At 56.3% G+C, this 15,952-nt stretch overlaps 1 protein-coding gene across 1 annotated transcript; it reads right to left on the minus strand.

Moving 5' to 3' along the window:
- Nucleotides 1-361: 361 nt before the first annotated feature.
- Nucleotides 362-15,661, minus strand: MAP3K12 (mitogen-activated protein kinase kinase kinase 12). Its single transcript, XM_045466702.1, has 14 exons — nt 15,386-15,661; nt 6,239-6,720; nt 5,733-5,916; nt 5,362-5,553; nt 4,928-5,086; nt 4,619-4,777; nt 3,834-3,942; nt 3,499-3,608; nt 3,248-3,364; nt 2,986-3,123; nt 2,170-2,791; nt 1,910-1,980; nt 1,545-1,818; nt 362-1,121 (listed from the first exon to the last, which is right to left on the minus strand). The coding sequence occupies exons 2-14, from the start codon at nt 6,681-6,683 to the stop codon at nt 1,023-1,025; spliced, it is 2,679 nt and encodes an 892-aa protein (XP_045322658.1). The 5' UTR covers nt 6,684-6,720; nt 15,386-15,661; the 3' UTR covers nt 362-1,022.
- Between the last annotated feature and the right edge of the window lie 291 nt (nt 15,662-15,952).

The following is a 15,952-nucleotide window of genomic DNA, read 5'->3' on the forward strand; positions in this document are numbered from 1 at the left end:
CATGTCTGACTGGGATTCAGGTTGCTGGGCATGTCTGTCCTGTCGGCCAAGCTAAAAGACCAGTTTTCCTGTTTTGAATAACTATTCATTTACAGTTCTCTTCATAAAAATGGGTGTTGTAACATTTTCTGTCCTTTTACTAAAGTCCTTTAGAAAGATGTACCTGTTCCCATTTTTGCAGATAATTTTAGAAGGTTGGAACTTTAAGTGATGTTCATTTAGTAAAAAAAAAAAAAAAAACCACAGAAAAGGAGGGAATAATTTGTAACTTGTCCAGAGTCTCAGATAATGTATGGAGCCTAAGGCTCCTACTTGACCATGTGTACTACCCCATACATTCATCAAAAAAACCCTCAACAGCTGGGCCTGCATGGAGTGGTTATATTTTAAGATTTTTCACAGGGGTTACAATATGACAGTCCCCACCCCAATCAGGCACCAGGATAAAAGCAGGGACTTAAAACAACATCCCATTTCTTCAGCCTGAGCCATCACATGCTTTCACAATCTCCTAAACTCCCCCTAGGCCCTAAGCCAGGGCTTGGGCAGAGAAATGGAGGGACAAAGAAATTAGTTACATTGCCACCTGAGAAACCTCCGAGGGGAGGACCCAGCCTTAGCCTCCCTCCTCCCAAGTGCAAAATGTGTAAACAGAGTAAACGGGGGGGAAAAAAAAAGTGCAGTCTAAGTGGCTCCCTTTCCTCCTCCCCAGGGTCAGGGGGGAAAGAGTATAGAGGAACAGAAGAGGCAAGTCTGGCTTTTCTATTGCCTTACCGCTTGCTGAACATAATGGGGTGAAGCAGGAAGGGGCCAGTTTGCCCGCACCCACAGCTCTAGGGTAGTGCTTGTCCTTCACTTCCACAGCTGCCAGTATCCCTAGAGTTTCAGGTGAATTGGTCAGGGGTCAGACTCCCTTGAGCCTGACTTAAGGCTGGGACAGCCCCATCTTTCTCTGTTGATTATGTGGCGCTTATATATTATTTATATAAATATTTCTCTATGTACAGGAATAAGAGTGGCTTTCATGGAGGGAGGGAGGCTGGAGGCTGCAAGGTTTCACCACTGTTGGAGTTGTCCAGTTCAGTGCTGTCACAGTCTGAGTCCTCAGAATTGGGAGGGCCCTGTGAAAAGTAGAAATGCAGTGAAGTGAGGCTCAGCATCTCTTGGCATTACAAAGAAAATAGATTCCTTCAAGATCCTTCACTGAGGTTTCTGTAACAGCCAGCAGTTCAGACTTCACTCTTCAGATCTTTGCTCAGGCCATTACCAAGGCACCAGACTCCTGGTTTCAGGATTGCTCTTGGCTGCAATTTATACATACAAGCAACGCTGCTAACCTACTAACCAGACTATGTGCTCTATCCTAGGGCCTCTCAAATTCTACCATGTGGATGTTTGCTCTTTGATAGGGAGGGAACTGGGCTCAGCTGCTGAGTGACTTGGAGGCTAAATACCTAGCTTTCTGGCCTCTGCTCCTGTTTACCCAGTAGATCCCAAATGACTAAGCATCTGCCCCTTAATACCTAGCTGTTTCTGTGACTTACCTGCTCCCCTCTGGTTAGGTCCTGGTGTGGGATGGATGAGGAGCTGGGTTCGGGGCCAGGAACCACCTCTGAAGCAGGTGGGTCCAGTGGGATTTCTGAGCCCTGGGAACACATGTCATCAGACCGCTCATCCGGCCGCTCATCCGTGTTGGTACTGCCGACTTCAGGTGTGCCACTGGGGGAAGGCTCACTGGCTGTGCCCTCCTCCCCATCAGATGGGTTCTCTGAGCTGAAGGTGGATAGTGACTGGCGCATGTTCAGACCCTGAGGCCACCTGTATGTTGGGGAGGCAGGGGCTACAGTCAGCATGCCTTGTAGCCCAAGAAGCAAGACCGTGTCACTGCCTCCTGTACTGTGTCACTCACCTCTGGCTCGATGTCAGCTCTACCTCACTGTCCACTTCTCCTTCCTCTTCCTCTGATGAGATGCCACGTTTCTACAGGAGAGATGAGGGGACTGTGGTCAAAAGACGAGGTCAGCAAGGACTTGAGGAGGGAACGTAGTCATAAGGGTTAAGTAGGGAATGGTTTAAGATGAAAACCTAATATGGGAAATGAGTTACGGACTGGGGGTCCCAGGGAGAACAAGGAAAGGGAAAGAGCTTAGGAACCACCCCATACTTTACCTGGCTTCGGGTGACAGCAGCCCTGTACAGCAGTGCAGCTGGGGTCAAGTGTTGGGACCCAGCCCGGCTTCCTCCCCGTCCCGCTGTCCCTTCCCTTCCAGTTCCCAGCAGCCCTACGTCACCAGGCCCTACTGGTGGAGGTGGCTCCCCTTTGGCTCCCCCAGGTGAATCTGGGCTGGTGGAGCCAGGTGCTGAGCCCTCACTCGGCGGGGTGTCTCCCCGGGCTGGAGGCGGTGAGCCAGGATCCCCTGCTCCCCCCGTGGCCCCTCGGCCCCGGGCTCCCAGTGCTGCTGACAGCAGATCCGGGGACGATGATGACATCTTTCGTAGCAGGAGGTCATGGTGGAGCCCACGGAGGGCTGGAGGGCAGGCCTCCCAGGCTGAGGGTCCCCCTCCTAGCCCCCCTGGGCTTCCTGGTCCCCCAGGTTCATGGGGCGGCAAAGCTGCACGAAGCCCAGGCAGGTCTCCGCAGCTGCCCTTGGCGCTGGCCTTGCGGTGACGAGTCTTCCCACGGCGAGTCCGTCCTGGCGAGGGAGGGCCCTTAGGACACCCAGGAAGCCCCACCCCACTCAGGGCAGCATCAAGTTTAGGTAGCAAAGATTCAGTCTTGAGGATATCTGGCCTGGGGGAAGAGGGAAAAAGTACAAGTCTGAGATTCAGAAATTGACCCACTGAAAGCCCTCCCTAACCTTGGGTAGTATGAAGCACATCTCCCCACCTATAGATCAATCTTCCTGGCCTCCTTGACCTCTACCCATGCCTCTGGCATTCCCCTTACCATTCTTAAACCTTGGCACTTGTGAACTCTGGTCCCACCTTTTACTGTGGGGTGACAGTTTCTGTGGGACGTTCCTCTTCTTGATGAGCTTCTCCATCGTGTTCCCATGCAGGAGGCCTCGGGAAGGGTGTGACTTCAGCAGACCTGGGCACCTCCTCTCTAAAGCTTGTTCCCTCCTAAAGACCAGACACCTCAGTTGGGCATGTGGTCAGAAAGGGGGACCCAGGCTCAAGAGGTTCACTGCGTCACACACTGCTCCACGAAGACTGGAGATCTGATGCACGGGGAGCACGCGGTTACCTGAGCAGCTCCCGCTCCTTGAGCTCCAGCTGCAGCATGAGGGCATTAAGTTCCATGTACAGGTTGTTGGCTCTCTCCAACTTCCTTTCATAGTGCTCCCTGATGTCCAAGGCATGTCTGAAACAGGCAGAAGGGTCTCCTGGGTGACCTAGCGTCACCTGGTGCCGTAATCTGTCCCAGTCTCTGGGAACTGGTCCACGGTCCCTGCTGTCCAGACAGAAGGTGTCCCCTTCCCAGACACAGGCACACACCTGAGCTCCTCCCGCCTCCGCATCACCAGCTCCTCTTCTAGGCGGTGCAGACAGGTCCCTTCTGACTTAATTTTTTCAAAGTGCAGCTTTACCTCTTCGCGCCACTCTGCCTAGGGGGTGGACAGACAATGAGGGGTGAGGGACCGACCTCACACCCGTAGGAAGCCTATACAGGTGCTGCCCTGCTACAGACCAGGAGCAAGAGGGGAGTAGGCGTAGGACTGGTCAAGATGGGGTCTCGGCCCTCTTACAGAGCTAACCTGCCATCCAGTCGGCCCTTCCCCGCCTCCCCACAGGGCAGGAGTTGAGGTATTCCTTTTCCACCCATAGCACACCTGGGACTTAAAGTAAGTCTCCTGGGGTGTGGAGAGGACATCGGCTGAGGCTATGTCCAGATGCAGCAGGATCTGACGGAATGATGGACGATTTCGTGGCTTGCTGTTCCTGGAGGGAATGGAGTTTGGAGGAGACAAAGGGATTATTTCAGGGAAGACCAGAAAGGAACTAGGGCATCCTTCTCCAAAGCACGTCCTGGAGAATCCTAGAATGTACTCTGTGACAAAAGTCCCGCAGTAAGGAAGCCTATCTAATCCTGTTTTCCAACTTGTTTGCCAAAACACCTTTTTCTGAGTTCATTCCATTAAAAGAAACCTACTGTGGGAAATGGTTAACCAAAGATTAGAAATCTTCAACCCTCCCTTCAGAGTCTAGGTCCCAAACAGGAGTCCAAGGCCCTCCTCCTTCCTGAGTTCTAGGGCGGCCAACTGGAGGCTCAAACCCCCGTGCTGGGCAGCCGTGCCTGCCCTTCGCAGGCGCACCAGAGCAGCTCTGGATGGCAGACACTGGTGTCCCTGTTTTACAGACGAGGATGCCACTAGCTCAGTGTTGCATTGCGCGATCTACTGTACCCTCGCAGGTTCTGGATCAGTCCAGCAACACTCCGCTGGAAACTGCAGTCCCCTTGACCCGTGCCCTTGAATCCAGGGGCCTTGGAAAGCCATATGAGAGAGGTCTGTCCCTTTTTCTGTGTTCAGGATTCTGGGTCGGGATGGCTGGGTCCTAGGTGCTGGCTAATCATCAGCAACAACCCTGTGTTCCCAGCTTTGCCAGGCCACCTTACCAGCACTGGCGAAGCAGGATTTTGAAGCCGTCCGGGCAGCTGGAGGGCACAGGCAGATGGAGACTGTTGCTTCCTACGCCCCAGATGATGGCTGAGGAATCCACGTCTTTGTAGGGGATCTCTCCAGTCAGCAGTTCCCACAGCACCACACCAAAGGACCTGGGGATAGATAAGAGGGGACATCCCTTGGGAGGGGCTCCCTTGAGAGGCCCTGGCTGTCAGGCTCCTCTCCTTGCCTCAGGCCCCCGAAGCTCCCTCCTTCCCCGGGGCTGGCCACCTGCCAGTCGCAGTCCTCAACCTGGCCCTCACCAGATGTCGACCTTCTCAGACACAGGCTCATTGCGGATCACTTCAGGGGCCATCCAGGCTACTGTCCCTGCAAAGGACATCTTGGTGCTCTTGTCACTCAGCTCCTTGGAAGTGCCAAAATCGGAGATCTTCACCACATCGTCGTACGTGATTAGCATGCTGGTAAAGATCGTAGTCAGCTGGGGTCCAGGCCCCTCCGCACCTCATCTAGCTGCAGCAGCTAACTTCCTGTGTGAAGTCCCTTGGGACACCCAGAGGCAAGGGGCCCTTGCCACGGCCCTCCCGAGACAGGACTGTCATTTGAGAGGGGTTTTTGAGACGGCCACGTGAGCTTAGGACAGGGTCTGGAAGCTGGGACACGGCTACGCTAAGAGGTGGGGTCACCTGCAGGAGACCACGCGCACCAGCTTCTCTGTGCGTGCTTGCTTACTCACTTGGGGGACTTGAGGTCTCTATGGATAATCTTGTGCAGGTGCAGGTAGTTCATGCCACCGGCGATGCCCATGGACCAGTCAACCAGCAATGAGGGGGTGACAGGGCGGCCGGCCCGCAGTACCTCGTACAGCTGGCCCTGGGCGCAGAACTCCATGAGGATGCAGTAGCAGGGAGCCTGGGTGCACACGCCCCTGGGGGCCAAACGGTGGTGTGAGGGCCTCAGCCAGCCCAGCACTCCCCTGGTTCACACTTGGAGCCCCCGTTCCCACCCAGCCTGTTCGGGCATCGTCTCTAGGAAAAGGTGGAGTTGATCCCTGCTGCCCAGGCAGGTCCCTGCCCACAGCAGAGTGGCCCCTGCCCTGGCCCTTACTTGAAGGTGATGATGTTGGGGTGCTTCAGCTTTCGGAGGTGCTTGATGTCAGTCTCCTTCAGGTCCCGTACCTTCTTCACAGCCACCTCCTCCCCGTGGAAGCGCCCCAGGAAGACAGCGCCCTGGGCCCCTGAGCCCACCCACTGCAGATCCAGGATTTCCTCAAAGGGGACCTCCCAAAGGTCTGTGAACAGGAGGCACAGTGCCACAAGGCTCAGAGAAGGCCACACTTGGCCTTGTGATGGGCAGGCGGGGGGAAAGCGCTGGGCCGGCTGAAGTGACTCAGGGCGGTCGAGGCTGAAAAGCAGCCAAAGCAGACCAAGAAGACTAGGTTTGGGGGGCCCGCTGTGGGAACAGACGGGCATCCTACGAGGCAGGGAAGTCGGCGGCTGGTGGACGGATAAGGGGCCGTGGCTGGGCTCGGGGAAGCAAAGGGTCATCAGGTGATGAGGCGGCGAGGGCCCACAGATCTCGATGAGACGGGCCCCCGCGAAGACGCGGCCTACCTTCCTGCTGCTGCTTGTGCTCGGTGGAGTAGGCTTTGCCAATCATGGTCCAGACGGGGCGCAGGCAGCCGAAGAGCCCTTCCAGGAAGCCAGTGCCACTCTGGCACTGCAGCCGCACCTCATCTGCTCGAACTCTGGACGCCCGACTCTCAGGGGACCCAGTGGCTCCCCCTGGGCCCCCTGCATCCTGCTCGTGAAGCTGCAGGACACTATTGGCAAAAGGCTCGGGGGGTGGCTCTCCGCCTGGGGAGGGGCTGGGTCCGCCCCCACCCTGCCCGCTGAGCGGCACCACATCTCGAAGTACACACTGGGTAGGCGTCAGGTCCTTCTCGGGGGTGCAGTCGGAAGTGTCTGGGTCGAGCTTGCGCATGGACGCCTCACTTAGGGTGGACACGAAACCCCCAAAGGAAGGGGAGGGTGTGCGGGTCTCGTGGAGGCAGGCCATGGCCTTTGGGGCCCGGTGTGGTGGCCGGCGGTGGGCCCTATGGAAACAAAGGAAGGAGGGACGGTGGGCCCGAGGTGCGCCAGCTTGGAACGCTCACCCCAGAGGCAGGGAGGCCTGGGTGGGGGATCTGGGCTCACCACAGCCCTCCTGGAAACCACACTCAGCCTCCCTCGCCCTCGGGTACCCTCCACATTTCACCTGGGACCCCTCTAAGGAACCCGATCCACAAGCTGGCTCTCAAGCATCTATTAGTAACATACCTGAGTATCATTTTCAAGCAGACACAGGTGACAGCCCCACTCAGGTACGTACATACTGGTAAGATAGGTCTGAAACTCAAGTACTCTGGTCACAGACTAGTTCCCTTAGCCTTGTAAGATTACTGAAAGTCCCCTCCGGAGCTCATTTTTCTTCCACTTGAAGCTCCCATACACACACACACAGGTCACATAAAGGTCTCTCAGGCATGCATGTTTTGAGTCTCAACCTTAGACACACAGTAGGCACACACTTAGATCTCCCTCGCACTGAGGCACAGGCGGGTGACGCTCAGGCACTCTTCGATGACGTTCCTGGGCCTCCCACATACCGGTGCTGCACCCGGGGCTCCCGCTCGTGTACTTACACGTGAAACAGCCGAGGCCTCTCAGGGACACTAAACTCGGGTGAGAGTCATCCCAAGGCACACTCAGGGCTCCCATCTGGGTCTCCCTCTCCAGGGCTCACGGGTACACACCCGGGCCTTGCCAGTAAGTGAAGCCCGCAACCAATCAGCTCTCCTGTCCCCGATGGGGGGGGGGGGGGGGACACACACAGCTGGGGGCAAAGGCGGACCCAGAGCAGGTACAGAAGCGGTGTCAGAACGAGGTTGCCTACTGCTTCACCCCCCTTAGCACTGCCACCTGATCTGCTGCTCCCCCAGGGGGGTGGTTACAGAAGGCCCCGTCTCCTTTCCTCTTTCTCCATTCCCATCCCCAGCTGCCCAAACCAAGGACCAGCTTTCCAGACAGGGGAGATGTGTCCCAATTTGTAACCAGGTGCTATTTAAAAAGTAACCATTAAACCAAAAAAAAAAAAAAAAATCTGAATTCTAGCCTTTGCCACTTCCTGGCTGTGTGACCTCGGGCAAACTGGATCCGGGCCTCAATTTCTCCAACGGTACAAAGGGGTAAGTGAGCTCTCACTCAGGCACAGCGAATTCTTCAACCTATCCCAAACCTGCCCGGAGCTTGACAGCTGGAGCCCTGGTCTTGTCTCCCTCCACCTCCAGTGAGCTAACAAATCATGAGATGTGAGGATTCCTGAGGACAGGGATCCTCTAACTGTTCCTCAGAATAGGGTCGTCCCCAAACCCTTGCACCAGAGCCTCGGAATCACAACGGGCGAGGAGGGACAGGAATTCCCACATAAGAAGGGGTCACTGGATGATGACACAGATAGACCTAGAGGTTTGGCACCTTGGATGGTCTCAGCTCTTGTAACAAGTTTCCAGGCCTCTCAAGGACTTTTTCATTGGGTGTGGGGTGGGCCTAGAACCCGCATATGTAACAAGCACCTCAGGTGGTTCCTACTTGAATCTGGCCATCTGTAAAGCTGACCCAGTGCCATTCTATTCTCTTGAGTCCTACATTACTGTCTTAGTTCAGGCCTCGTTAGCTGTGTCACTTAGCCCAGAACAACTGACTCGTAGTCTCCTATACTTTCTTGGCTCCCCCTGCTTCATTTTCCACAAGCCCTTTCAAGGATCTTTCTAAAACACAGATTGGCCAGGACCCCCTCTTCAGTTTCAAACCCTTTAGTGACCCTCACTGCCCTTGGTCCAGCAGCCCAGCCTCATCTCCACGCTCTGGTCCCTCCCCAGCCTCCTCTCCCACTGCTGTTGGTACCCGGGCCATACAGAACTGTGCCTGATACCAGGATACCGTCGGGTTTTTGTGCCAGGACATCTAATAATAACGGCTAACTCTTATGGAAGGCTTCCTATGTATGTTAGCCTCTGTCAGTAGGCGCATTAACTCATTTAATCCTCAAAATGAAACTCACCCCTAGTGACAGAGGTATTGGATAATCTGCCCAGGGTGCCTTAGCCAGGAAGAGGCTCAAGCTCCGCCCCCAGGCCTTCTCTTCTCAAGCCCCATCTCTCCAAATCTCCATCCTCGAAGTCTTCTTCCTCCCTCTCTCCGCCACTCTGAGTTCATGTCCCTTCTGGGGCTGGCACAGCCCCCCCCCCCCCCCCCGTGCTTCCCCCGTCATGGCTCCTATTATCCTGGATGCACGGTGTGTTCGGGCGTGTCTGACTCCTCTGAGAGCCTGGACTCCTGGAGAGCCCCTAGCTTTCGCGCACGGGATCCCAGGGCTTCGCCAGGCATCAGGTGCGCTGGCAGGACGGTCGTCTTCAAGACCGTCCCTACACCACGTACTCAGTGGCTCCCTGGCTCTTCGCCACCACCCAGGGAAGGAGCCGTTACCATTGGTCCCTTTATATTCTGCAGGAAACTGAGGCTCAGAAAGCTTAAGTCACAGACCCAGCCTCTCAATCCTCAACATATGCTATAAGCTATCGGCGCCTCGGAGGGGTTAGATGCACACTGCAATGCCAAAGACAAACACAAGCCAGGGATTTACTCTGCAGGACCCGAGGGCTTTCGCCTGTGCCCCCCAAGCGCTCCCGCCGGGCAGGTGCCCAGCGAGGAGGGCAGGAGGGATTGGGCCGCTGGCAGGTCCCGCGGGAAGCCCCAAGGAGGGCCCTTCGAGGCGGGGACGAAGGGGTTACGGCCCCGGCGCCCCCTCCCCCTTCCCGACCTCCTTCCCGGCCATCACGTGGCGCGGGGCGCGTGGCTGGGACCAGGCGGGGGCCCGGCGGCGGAAGGAGGGGGTCCGGGCGGGGAAGGGGAGGGGACACAGCGGGTTGGGGGAAGCGCTGGGCGCTGCGGCGTAACCATGACGACTGGGCCCGAGGCGGCGTGTGAAGTCACCAGGACAAGATTAGCCCAGAGTCACGTGAGCGGCGACGGCGGGGGCGGGGCTGCGCCTGGGCCCCGCCCCTGACCCGGGCAGGCCCATGTGCTGATTACCGGGAGGGCTGCGGGGACGGACCCCGGTGCCCTCCGCCGGCCGCTTGCCTGCTCCCCTCCTTCGCATACCTCCCTTGACCCGTCATGCAGACAAATCTTCAGCCGGGGCACCGAGAGGAGGGAGAGCCGACTTGGGTTGGCATCGGGGGTGCAGAGCCACAGAGAAAGCAGGAGATGGGGAGATAGGGAGACGGACACAGAAAGGGCCACAGGCACACCCAGGGAGGGAGGGACGAGCTGAGAGATTCACAGAGACTGAAACAGAGCGAAGCGCAGGCAGAATCAAATCTGGGAAGGATGGACTGAACAACTGGATGTGAAAAGCAGAGAGGACGCTGAGGAAAAGTAGCTGAGAAGGAACTGGAAAACGCGGAGACCATCTGCGCCGTTCCCAGTTCTTTCCTATTTAGAAGCTGAGCCTTGACTAGGCACAACACCTAGGTTCTAAAAGGAAGTTTTCAGCCCTCGCAGGGTGTTTGGCCACTAGGATGACAATGCTCAGACACTTGCCGCCAAGCCTCCCTCCAGGTCACCAGGCTTCCCCAGAGGCCCCTCCGGTATCCAGGACTAGCAACTGGGGAGACGGAGAGAGAAGCCATTTCACCTGTTTGTCTTTAGGGCGGTGGGAGTACCCGAAGTACGAGATGGGACCCAGGGAGAAGGAGGGAGTCTAGCCAGGCTCCTGAGACCAGCCCCCATCCTGTTCTTTGACTAATGTGGCCCATCCAGACTGACCTGAGGGAGTAAGGGGAAGCACAGCCCCCAGGGAGCTGCAGTCAACTGGAGATTCCTCTCCCAACACACCCCCTCACGGTTTCCTTTATCTCCAACCTGCCAGCTGTGTCCCACTGTCCCCCCCAGCTGGGCCTTGGCGCCAGGGCTTTGGGGGCAGATCGAGGGCTTGGAGCCCCTGGCCTAGACATTCAGTCACCCTGGGGGAGGGGAGCTGTCTCCCTAGCCATCAATTATGCAGAGCATGGGGGGAGGGCAGGGATGTGACAGGAGGGGGTGGATATCTCTGTCATTTTGTCAACCGTATTTACCAAGTGCTTACTGTGCAGAACTCCAGATTGGGTGAGGGGACAGAGTGGTCCCTAAACTATACATCCGCCAGGGGGAGAGGCTCTCCGGACACCCTGGGAGGTCCTAATTCAGTTTCAGCTACCAGATCCTCTGCTTTGCTGGTGATTCCCAGAGTGCCCCCTCAGGAGCCTGTGGTGGGGATGGGGGCAGGGAGGTCCCCCCCCCGCCCCCCCGTTTATTCTTCCTCCTGGAGTCTCCCATCTGAGGTGCTGGAGGCTTGTGGCCAGGGAACCCTTTGAGTTCTTTCCTGTAATGTCCTGGTCTAACAGCAGAATCTCAAGGCCAAGCTGCATGTCTGGCAGTCTTGGGGGCTCGGTGGAGAGGCAAGGCCATCTGTCTAAATTGCGGGCTTTCACACTGAGCACTCACCCCTGTCCTGAACCTGGTTGTGCACTCAAGAATAAAAGGAAGACTCCCTGGCTCTCTCCAGTGGGGGTGGGAAGGCAGGTCTTCGCAGGGAAAGGAGACCCAAGATGTTGGGACGCTAGTTCCACCTCTGTGGGCTTTGGAGCTCCTGACAGGGTAAGGGACTGCGACCTCTCCTGACCTTGCCTCCTGGCCACTGGCAGCAGCTGTTTTTCTAAATTTTGAATACAAAGTTCTTCACACAGGGAAAGAACTACAGCTTTCTCAATACCTGCATGAGGGGGAAATGTCTCCCCCTGAGAACCTGGGGTACACTGGGGATCACCTCTAAATCCAGCCGTTTCCCCCCCCCCTCCCCGGGGCCATATACAGGTCAAGCCCTGAGACTCCCTAGCTGCCACCACCTCTTCTTCCAGCGGACTGGGCAGTGACAGGGTTGGGGGAGGTGGCAGGGCCGTTTAGCAAAAAGGAGCCAACTTTGGACTTGGAGAGATCAGAGCCAGAACCTCAGTTTTGCCACCAGTTAAAGACCATCATCCCTCCAAGACTCCCAACCCTATCTTATGGGGTGGGGGGATGGGTTAAGATGATGTGGGGGAATGCCTTGAACACCGTGCCTGGCTCCTGGCTTTGTCTTCCTGGTTAGCTGGCCCCCAGGTCTCTCTTGGTGGATTCTGGAGAGGCCATCTCTTCTGTCTGACCAGAAAAAGGGAGACTTGGTCTCTGACCTTCTACTTCCCCAGGACAAATCTTGACTTCAGGCTCCAGGGAAAGCAGGTCACAATGGCAGTGGTGTGCTAGAGTCCCCAGCCACTGCCCCTCCAGATCCTCAGTCCTTCCTCTGCAAAGCCTACCTTTCCACTCCCCTCTCGGCTAAGGGACAAGGCCTGCACTCCATACTCAACCCCTGGCCAATGTGGCCCAGGATCACCCCTCAGCCCTACCCTTTGAGGTCAGAAGCGAAGGGGAGGAAGGGGTAGGAGCAAGGTATGGAGGGCCACAGGGTCCCTCCTACTCAGGCCCTCAGGTGGACCTGGAAGAAGTTCAGCACATTCAAACAAATAGCTCCTGAGTGAGGGTGTACATTTAAAAAGATGTGGAAGACAAAAAATAATAAAGAAATAAAGGAAGAAAGACAGATTGATCGATTGATCGATCTGGAAGGACAGATACCAAAGTGTAACAGTTTCTAAGTAGGGGGGATTGTGGGTGTTTTTATTTTTCTCTTGTGACTTACCGATTTTTTCTAATATTTCAGTAATAGCTTTGAATTATTTCTAAAATAATAACAAATTGGGGTACCTGGGTGGCTCAGTCGGTTAGGCGTTCGACTCTTGATCTCGGCTTGGGTCGTGATCTCACAGTTGGGGAGTTTGAGCCCCATATTGGGCTCTGGGCTGATAGCATGGAGCCTGCTTGGGAGTCTGTCTCTCCCTTTCTCTGCCCCTCCCCTGCTCATTTGTTCTCTCTCAAAACAAATAAATAAACTTAAAAAAATAAAATAATAAAAAATCGATTTTGAATTGAAAATGAGGAAATAAAAATTCAGAGTGCTCATCCATTCCTGTCATCTAACTTGGGACAGTGTGCTATCCAGGGAGGGTGGGTGGCCTGAGAATCAGAGAGGCTTGGTTGAGGTCCTGTCTCTGCTCCGGACCAGGTGGGCAACCTGGAGTAAGAGACTTCTGAACAAACCTGTTTCTTCTCTCTGAAAGGCACAGTGGTACCACAGTATATAACGTAGTGGCTAAGAAGACAGGCCTGCGGCAGCAGGCCCGGGTTCAAGACCTAAGCTCTTGCCACTAACTGCTTTTCAGACTTTGAACAGATGACTTTTTTTGCTTTTAATAAATGTTTTTTCCATTTTTGAGAGAGAAAGTGTGAGCAGGGGAAGGGCAGGGAGAGGAGGGGACAGACAATCCCAAGCAGGCTTCGTGCTGCCAGTGCAGATCCTGACGTGGGGCTCGAACCCACGAACCCTGAGATCACGACCTGAGCTGAAGTCGGACGTTCAACCACTGAGCCACCCAGGGGCCCCCAGTTTCCTCATCCCTAAAATAGAGATGATGATAACACTACCCAACTCTTAGTCTTGTTTTTGACGCTAGGAAGAGAATACAAATAAAGTTCCTAGCCCAGTACCTCGCACACAGGAAGCTCCCATAAACATTAGCCATGCGGAAAGTGCCTAACAAGCAGTAGCAGATTTTTTATAAATGTGATTCCCTTCTTCCCCTTTTCCTCATCTGCAGCAGAGAGGGTACAGGTGGAAAGAGAGGTAGGCAAACACTAGGGAAAAAAGGAGAGCAAAGAAAGACGGAACCAAAGACCAATGGCTTTTTATCCTGGATGATCCTGAGTGGCCTCTACGATAGTGTCCCTGCCTCCTCATGTCACCTTTCCCCCAACACACAGATGACCCTGGTACTTCTGGGAGCACATGAAGCAGACGGACCAGTCTCTGGGACCAGCCCCTCCTGAAGCCCTCGTGCGGCCTGCTGGCCCATCTCCACAGTATCCTCCTTCTGCCCAGGGAGGGGCTCCTGGAGGGGTTGACTCCCTAGTCCCTTCCTTTTTCTGGGCCCAGGCAAGAGAGAGGTAGGGCCACACGTGAGAAGCCACTGGGTGAGTCTGGGGCGGTGGGTACTAGGACTTAGGGTCCTCTTCCTGGCAAAGCCAGATGACCACATTATTACTTCCAGGGGAAGGACTGGGAAACAGCACCTGGTTTTGAGAGGGTTTCTGTCACCCTAAGCTGTAAGGACACACAGGACGTCCAAGCCAGTCCTCACTTGAACTTCTTGCCTCCTCTGCCCATAACGGGGTTTGATCCGGGGATGGGTATTTAGTTGTGTTTTCATGGGTGCTGGAGTTGGGGTATCACGCTGTTGGTCTCCCCAGCATCACCTCAGTGCCCACTGTGAGAATGGATGAGTGGCAGGCTCGAGAGGGCAAGTGATTTCGGCCAGCCTGAAGCGTGAGATTGGAGAGAGCAGGCCCTGAATGAAGCTCTGGGGAACTTTGCTGTCTGGACAGGAAGGCCAGGGAGCGCTTGAGCCCTTTCCTTCCTGAATCCCTTGTGCTCGCCTTCCCTTGGTATGACCCTCAAGTTGAAAATCAGAGCTCCCAGAGCCATGGAGTAGAACCCACGAGTTGGAAGGGAATGTTATTTGGAGGGAGGCACTGCTGTGGCCAAGAGGACTCTGGGTGAGGCATAGACCTCAAGCACACTGCCTCTTGGTTGAGGGCCACCCACCCACTCTCCTCCCAAGAGGGAGCAGGTGCAGAGTTAAAGTCGCTAAAGGCGGGACTCCTCCCTCTATGCTCAGGGGCACCCCACCGATTTCCGTCCATTAGCTATAGAGCCTCTGACCCCTTCTCTTCCCGCTCCTCAGCCAACACCATGGTTATCAGGAGTCACAACTGTGTGGAACAGATTCTTGCTTATTTTTAAGCCCAGGAGTTTGAGAAATGTTTGGGGGGAAAGGGAGGAGGTTCCTGAAAGGCCTGGGCTGGGGAAGTGGGTTAGGGGAGACACAGGAGGTGAGAAAGAGGGAGAAAGCCACAAATGAATGGGGGAGGGGAGGAAGCAACAGCTGGATGGAGAAGGTGAATGCCACAGCTGGAGGCGATTAGGGGCATCAGAGGGAAGGGGAGGAGGACCATCACCTGGGCATCCAGGCACAGGTGCTCTCAGCCTATAACCCTCAGGTGCAGTGGGCCGAGTGTGGGAGTGGGGGTGGTGGGAGGTGGATGGTGGGCGCATCAGGCCCCCGTCCTTCCTTTCCTTCCTTGAGGGGACCCAAAGTCTTCCTCCTCCTTCCCTCTTCCCCTTCTGGAGGATGAGTGGGAGGAGAGGAGGACGTTCTCTTGTCCGCTGTCCTTTAAGTCTGTCCCCCAATCATCTCCCCCACCCCCACCCCATACGGTCCTTTCCAGCTCTAGAGGCCCTTCGTCTCCAAGCTGGGCCGCGGCGTCCCTCCGCTCCGTTCCCCTCCTTCCCATCACCACAGACGTCGGGTCCAGGTCCCCAGTTCCTCCGCCCCACAGCCTCAGCATCCCCGCGCCACCCTCCCCCACCCCGCCACATCTGCATCCCGACCCTCCCTCTGCACCCGGATCCCAGGACAGGGACCCATCCCTGCCCTCTACCCCCCCCCAACTCGGCCAGGCTCTCACCTCGGGGGCTCCGCGGCCGCAGCACAAAAGGCGGCGCTGCTGCAGCTCGGCTCCGGATGCTGCTCCCGCCTCCTCCTCCTTCTCCTCCTCCTTCTCTCCTCCCCCCGCTGCCCTCGACCGGACCCGGGGCGCTGCCACAGGCGATGCTTGTGCGGTGTCCGGGTGCTCGGGTGTCAGCCCCAGCTTTCTCCCCCCACCCCCCGACCCCTAGCCCCGTCCCCACTCGGCTCGAACTCCCGCTCCTTCCAAGGCCCCCGCCCCTGGCCCCCCGGGACGGACACGCCCTGAGCGGGGGATGCTGCGCTGGAGCCGCCGGCCTCTTAAAGGAGCCTGCTGCTGCCATCCGGCGCACTCCAGGCTCTTCCCTGGCCCTTCTGGGCCCCTCACCTCCCTGCAGGCGGTGTCTGGTGGCAGTCGCACCTCGGGCCTTACTCTGATTCCGTAGGAGCCCTCTATGACCAGCCTTATAAACTCCCTCCTACACGCTTAGACAGCAGCCCCTCAACATGGGACCCCCCCCCCCACCCGCTCAGAGCTCTAGCATTGCTTCCCTTGTCATACCGCTAT

Source organism: Leopardus geoffroyi, chromosome B4, assembly GCF_018350155.1.
Source record: "Leopardus geoffroyi isolate Oge1 chromosome B4, O.geoffroyi_Oge1_pat1.0, whole genome shotgun sequence".
NCBI lineage: Eukaryota > Metazoa > Chordata > Mammalia > Carnivora > Felidae > Leopardus > Leopardus geoffroyi.

What these genes read in the sequence shown, in the direction of transcription:
- MAP3K12 (XM_045466702.1), bottom strand. Translation starts at nt 6,683, where the DNA reads ATGGCCTGCCTCCACGAGACCCGCACACCCTCCCCTTCCTTTGGGGGT. An exon ending in TCTGAGAAGGTCGACATCTG is followed by an intron (nt 4,778 to 4,927) that starts GTGAGGGCCAGG and finishes ATCTATCCCCAG; the next exon opens with GTCCTTTGGTGTGGTGCTGT. An exon ending in AAGGAGCGGGAGCTGCTCAG is followed by an intron (nt 3,124 to 3,247) that starts GTAACCGCGTGC and finishes TCTGGTCTTTAG; the next exon opens with GAGGGAACAAGCTTTAGAGA.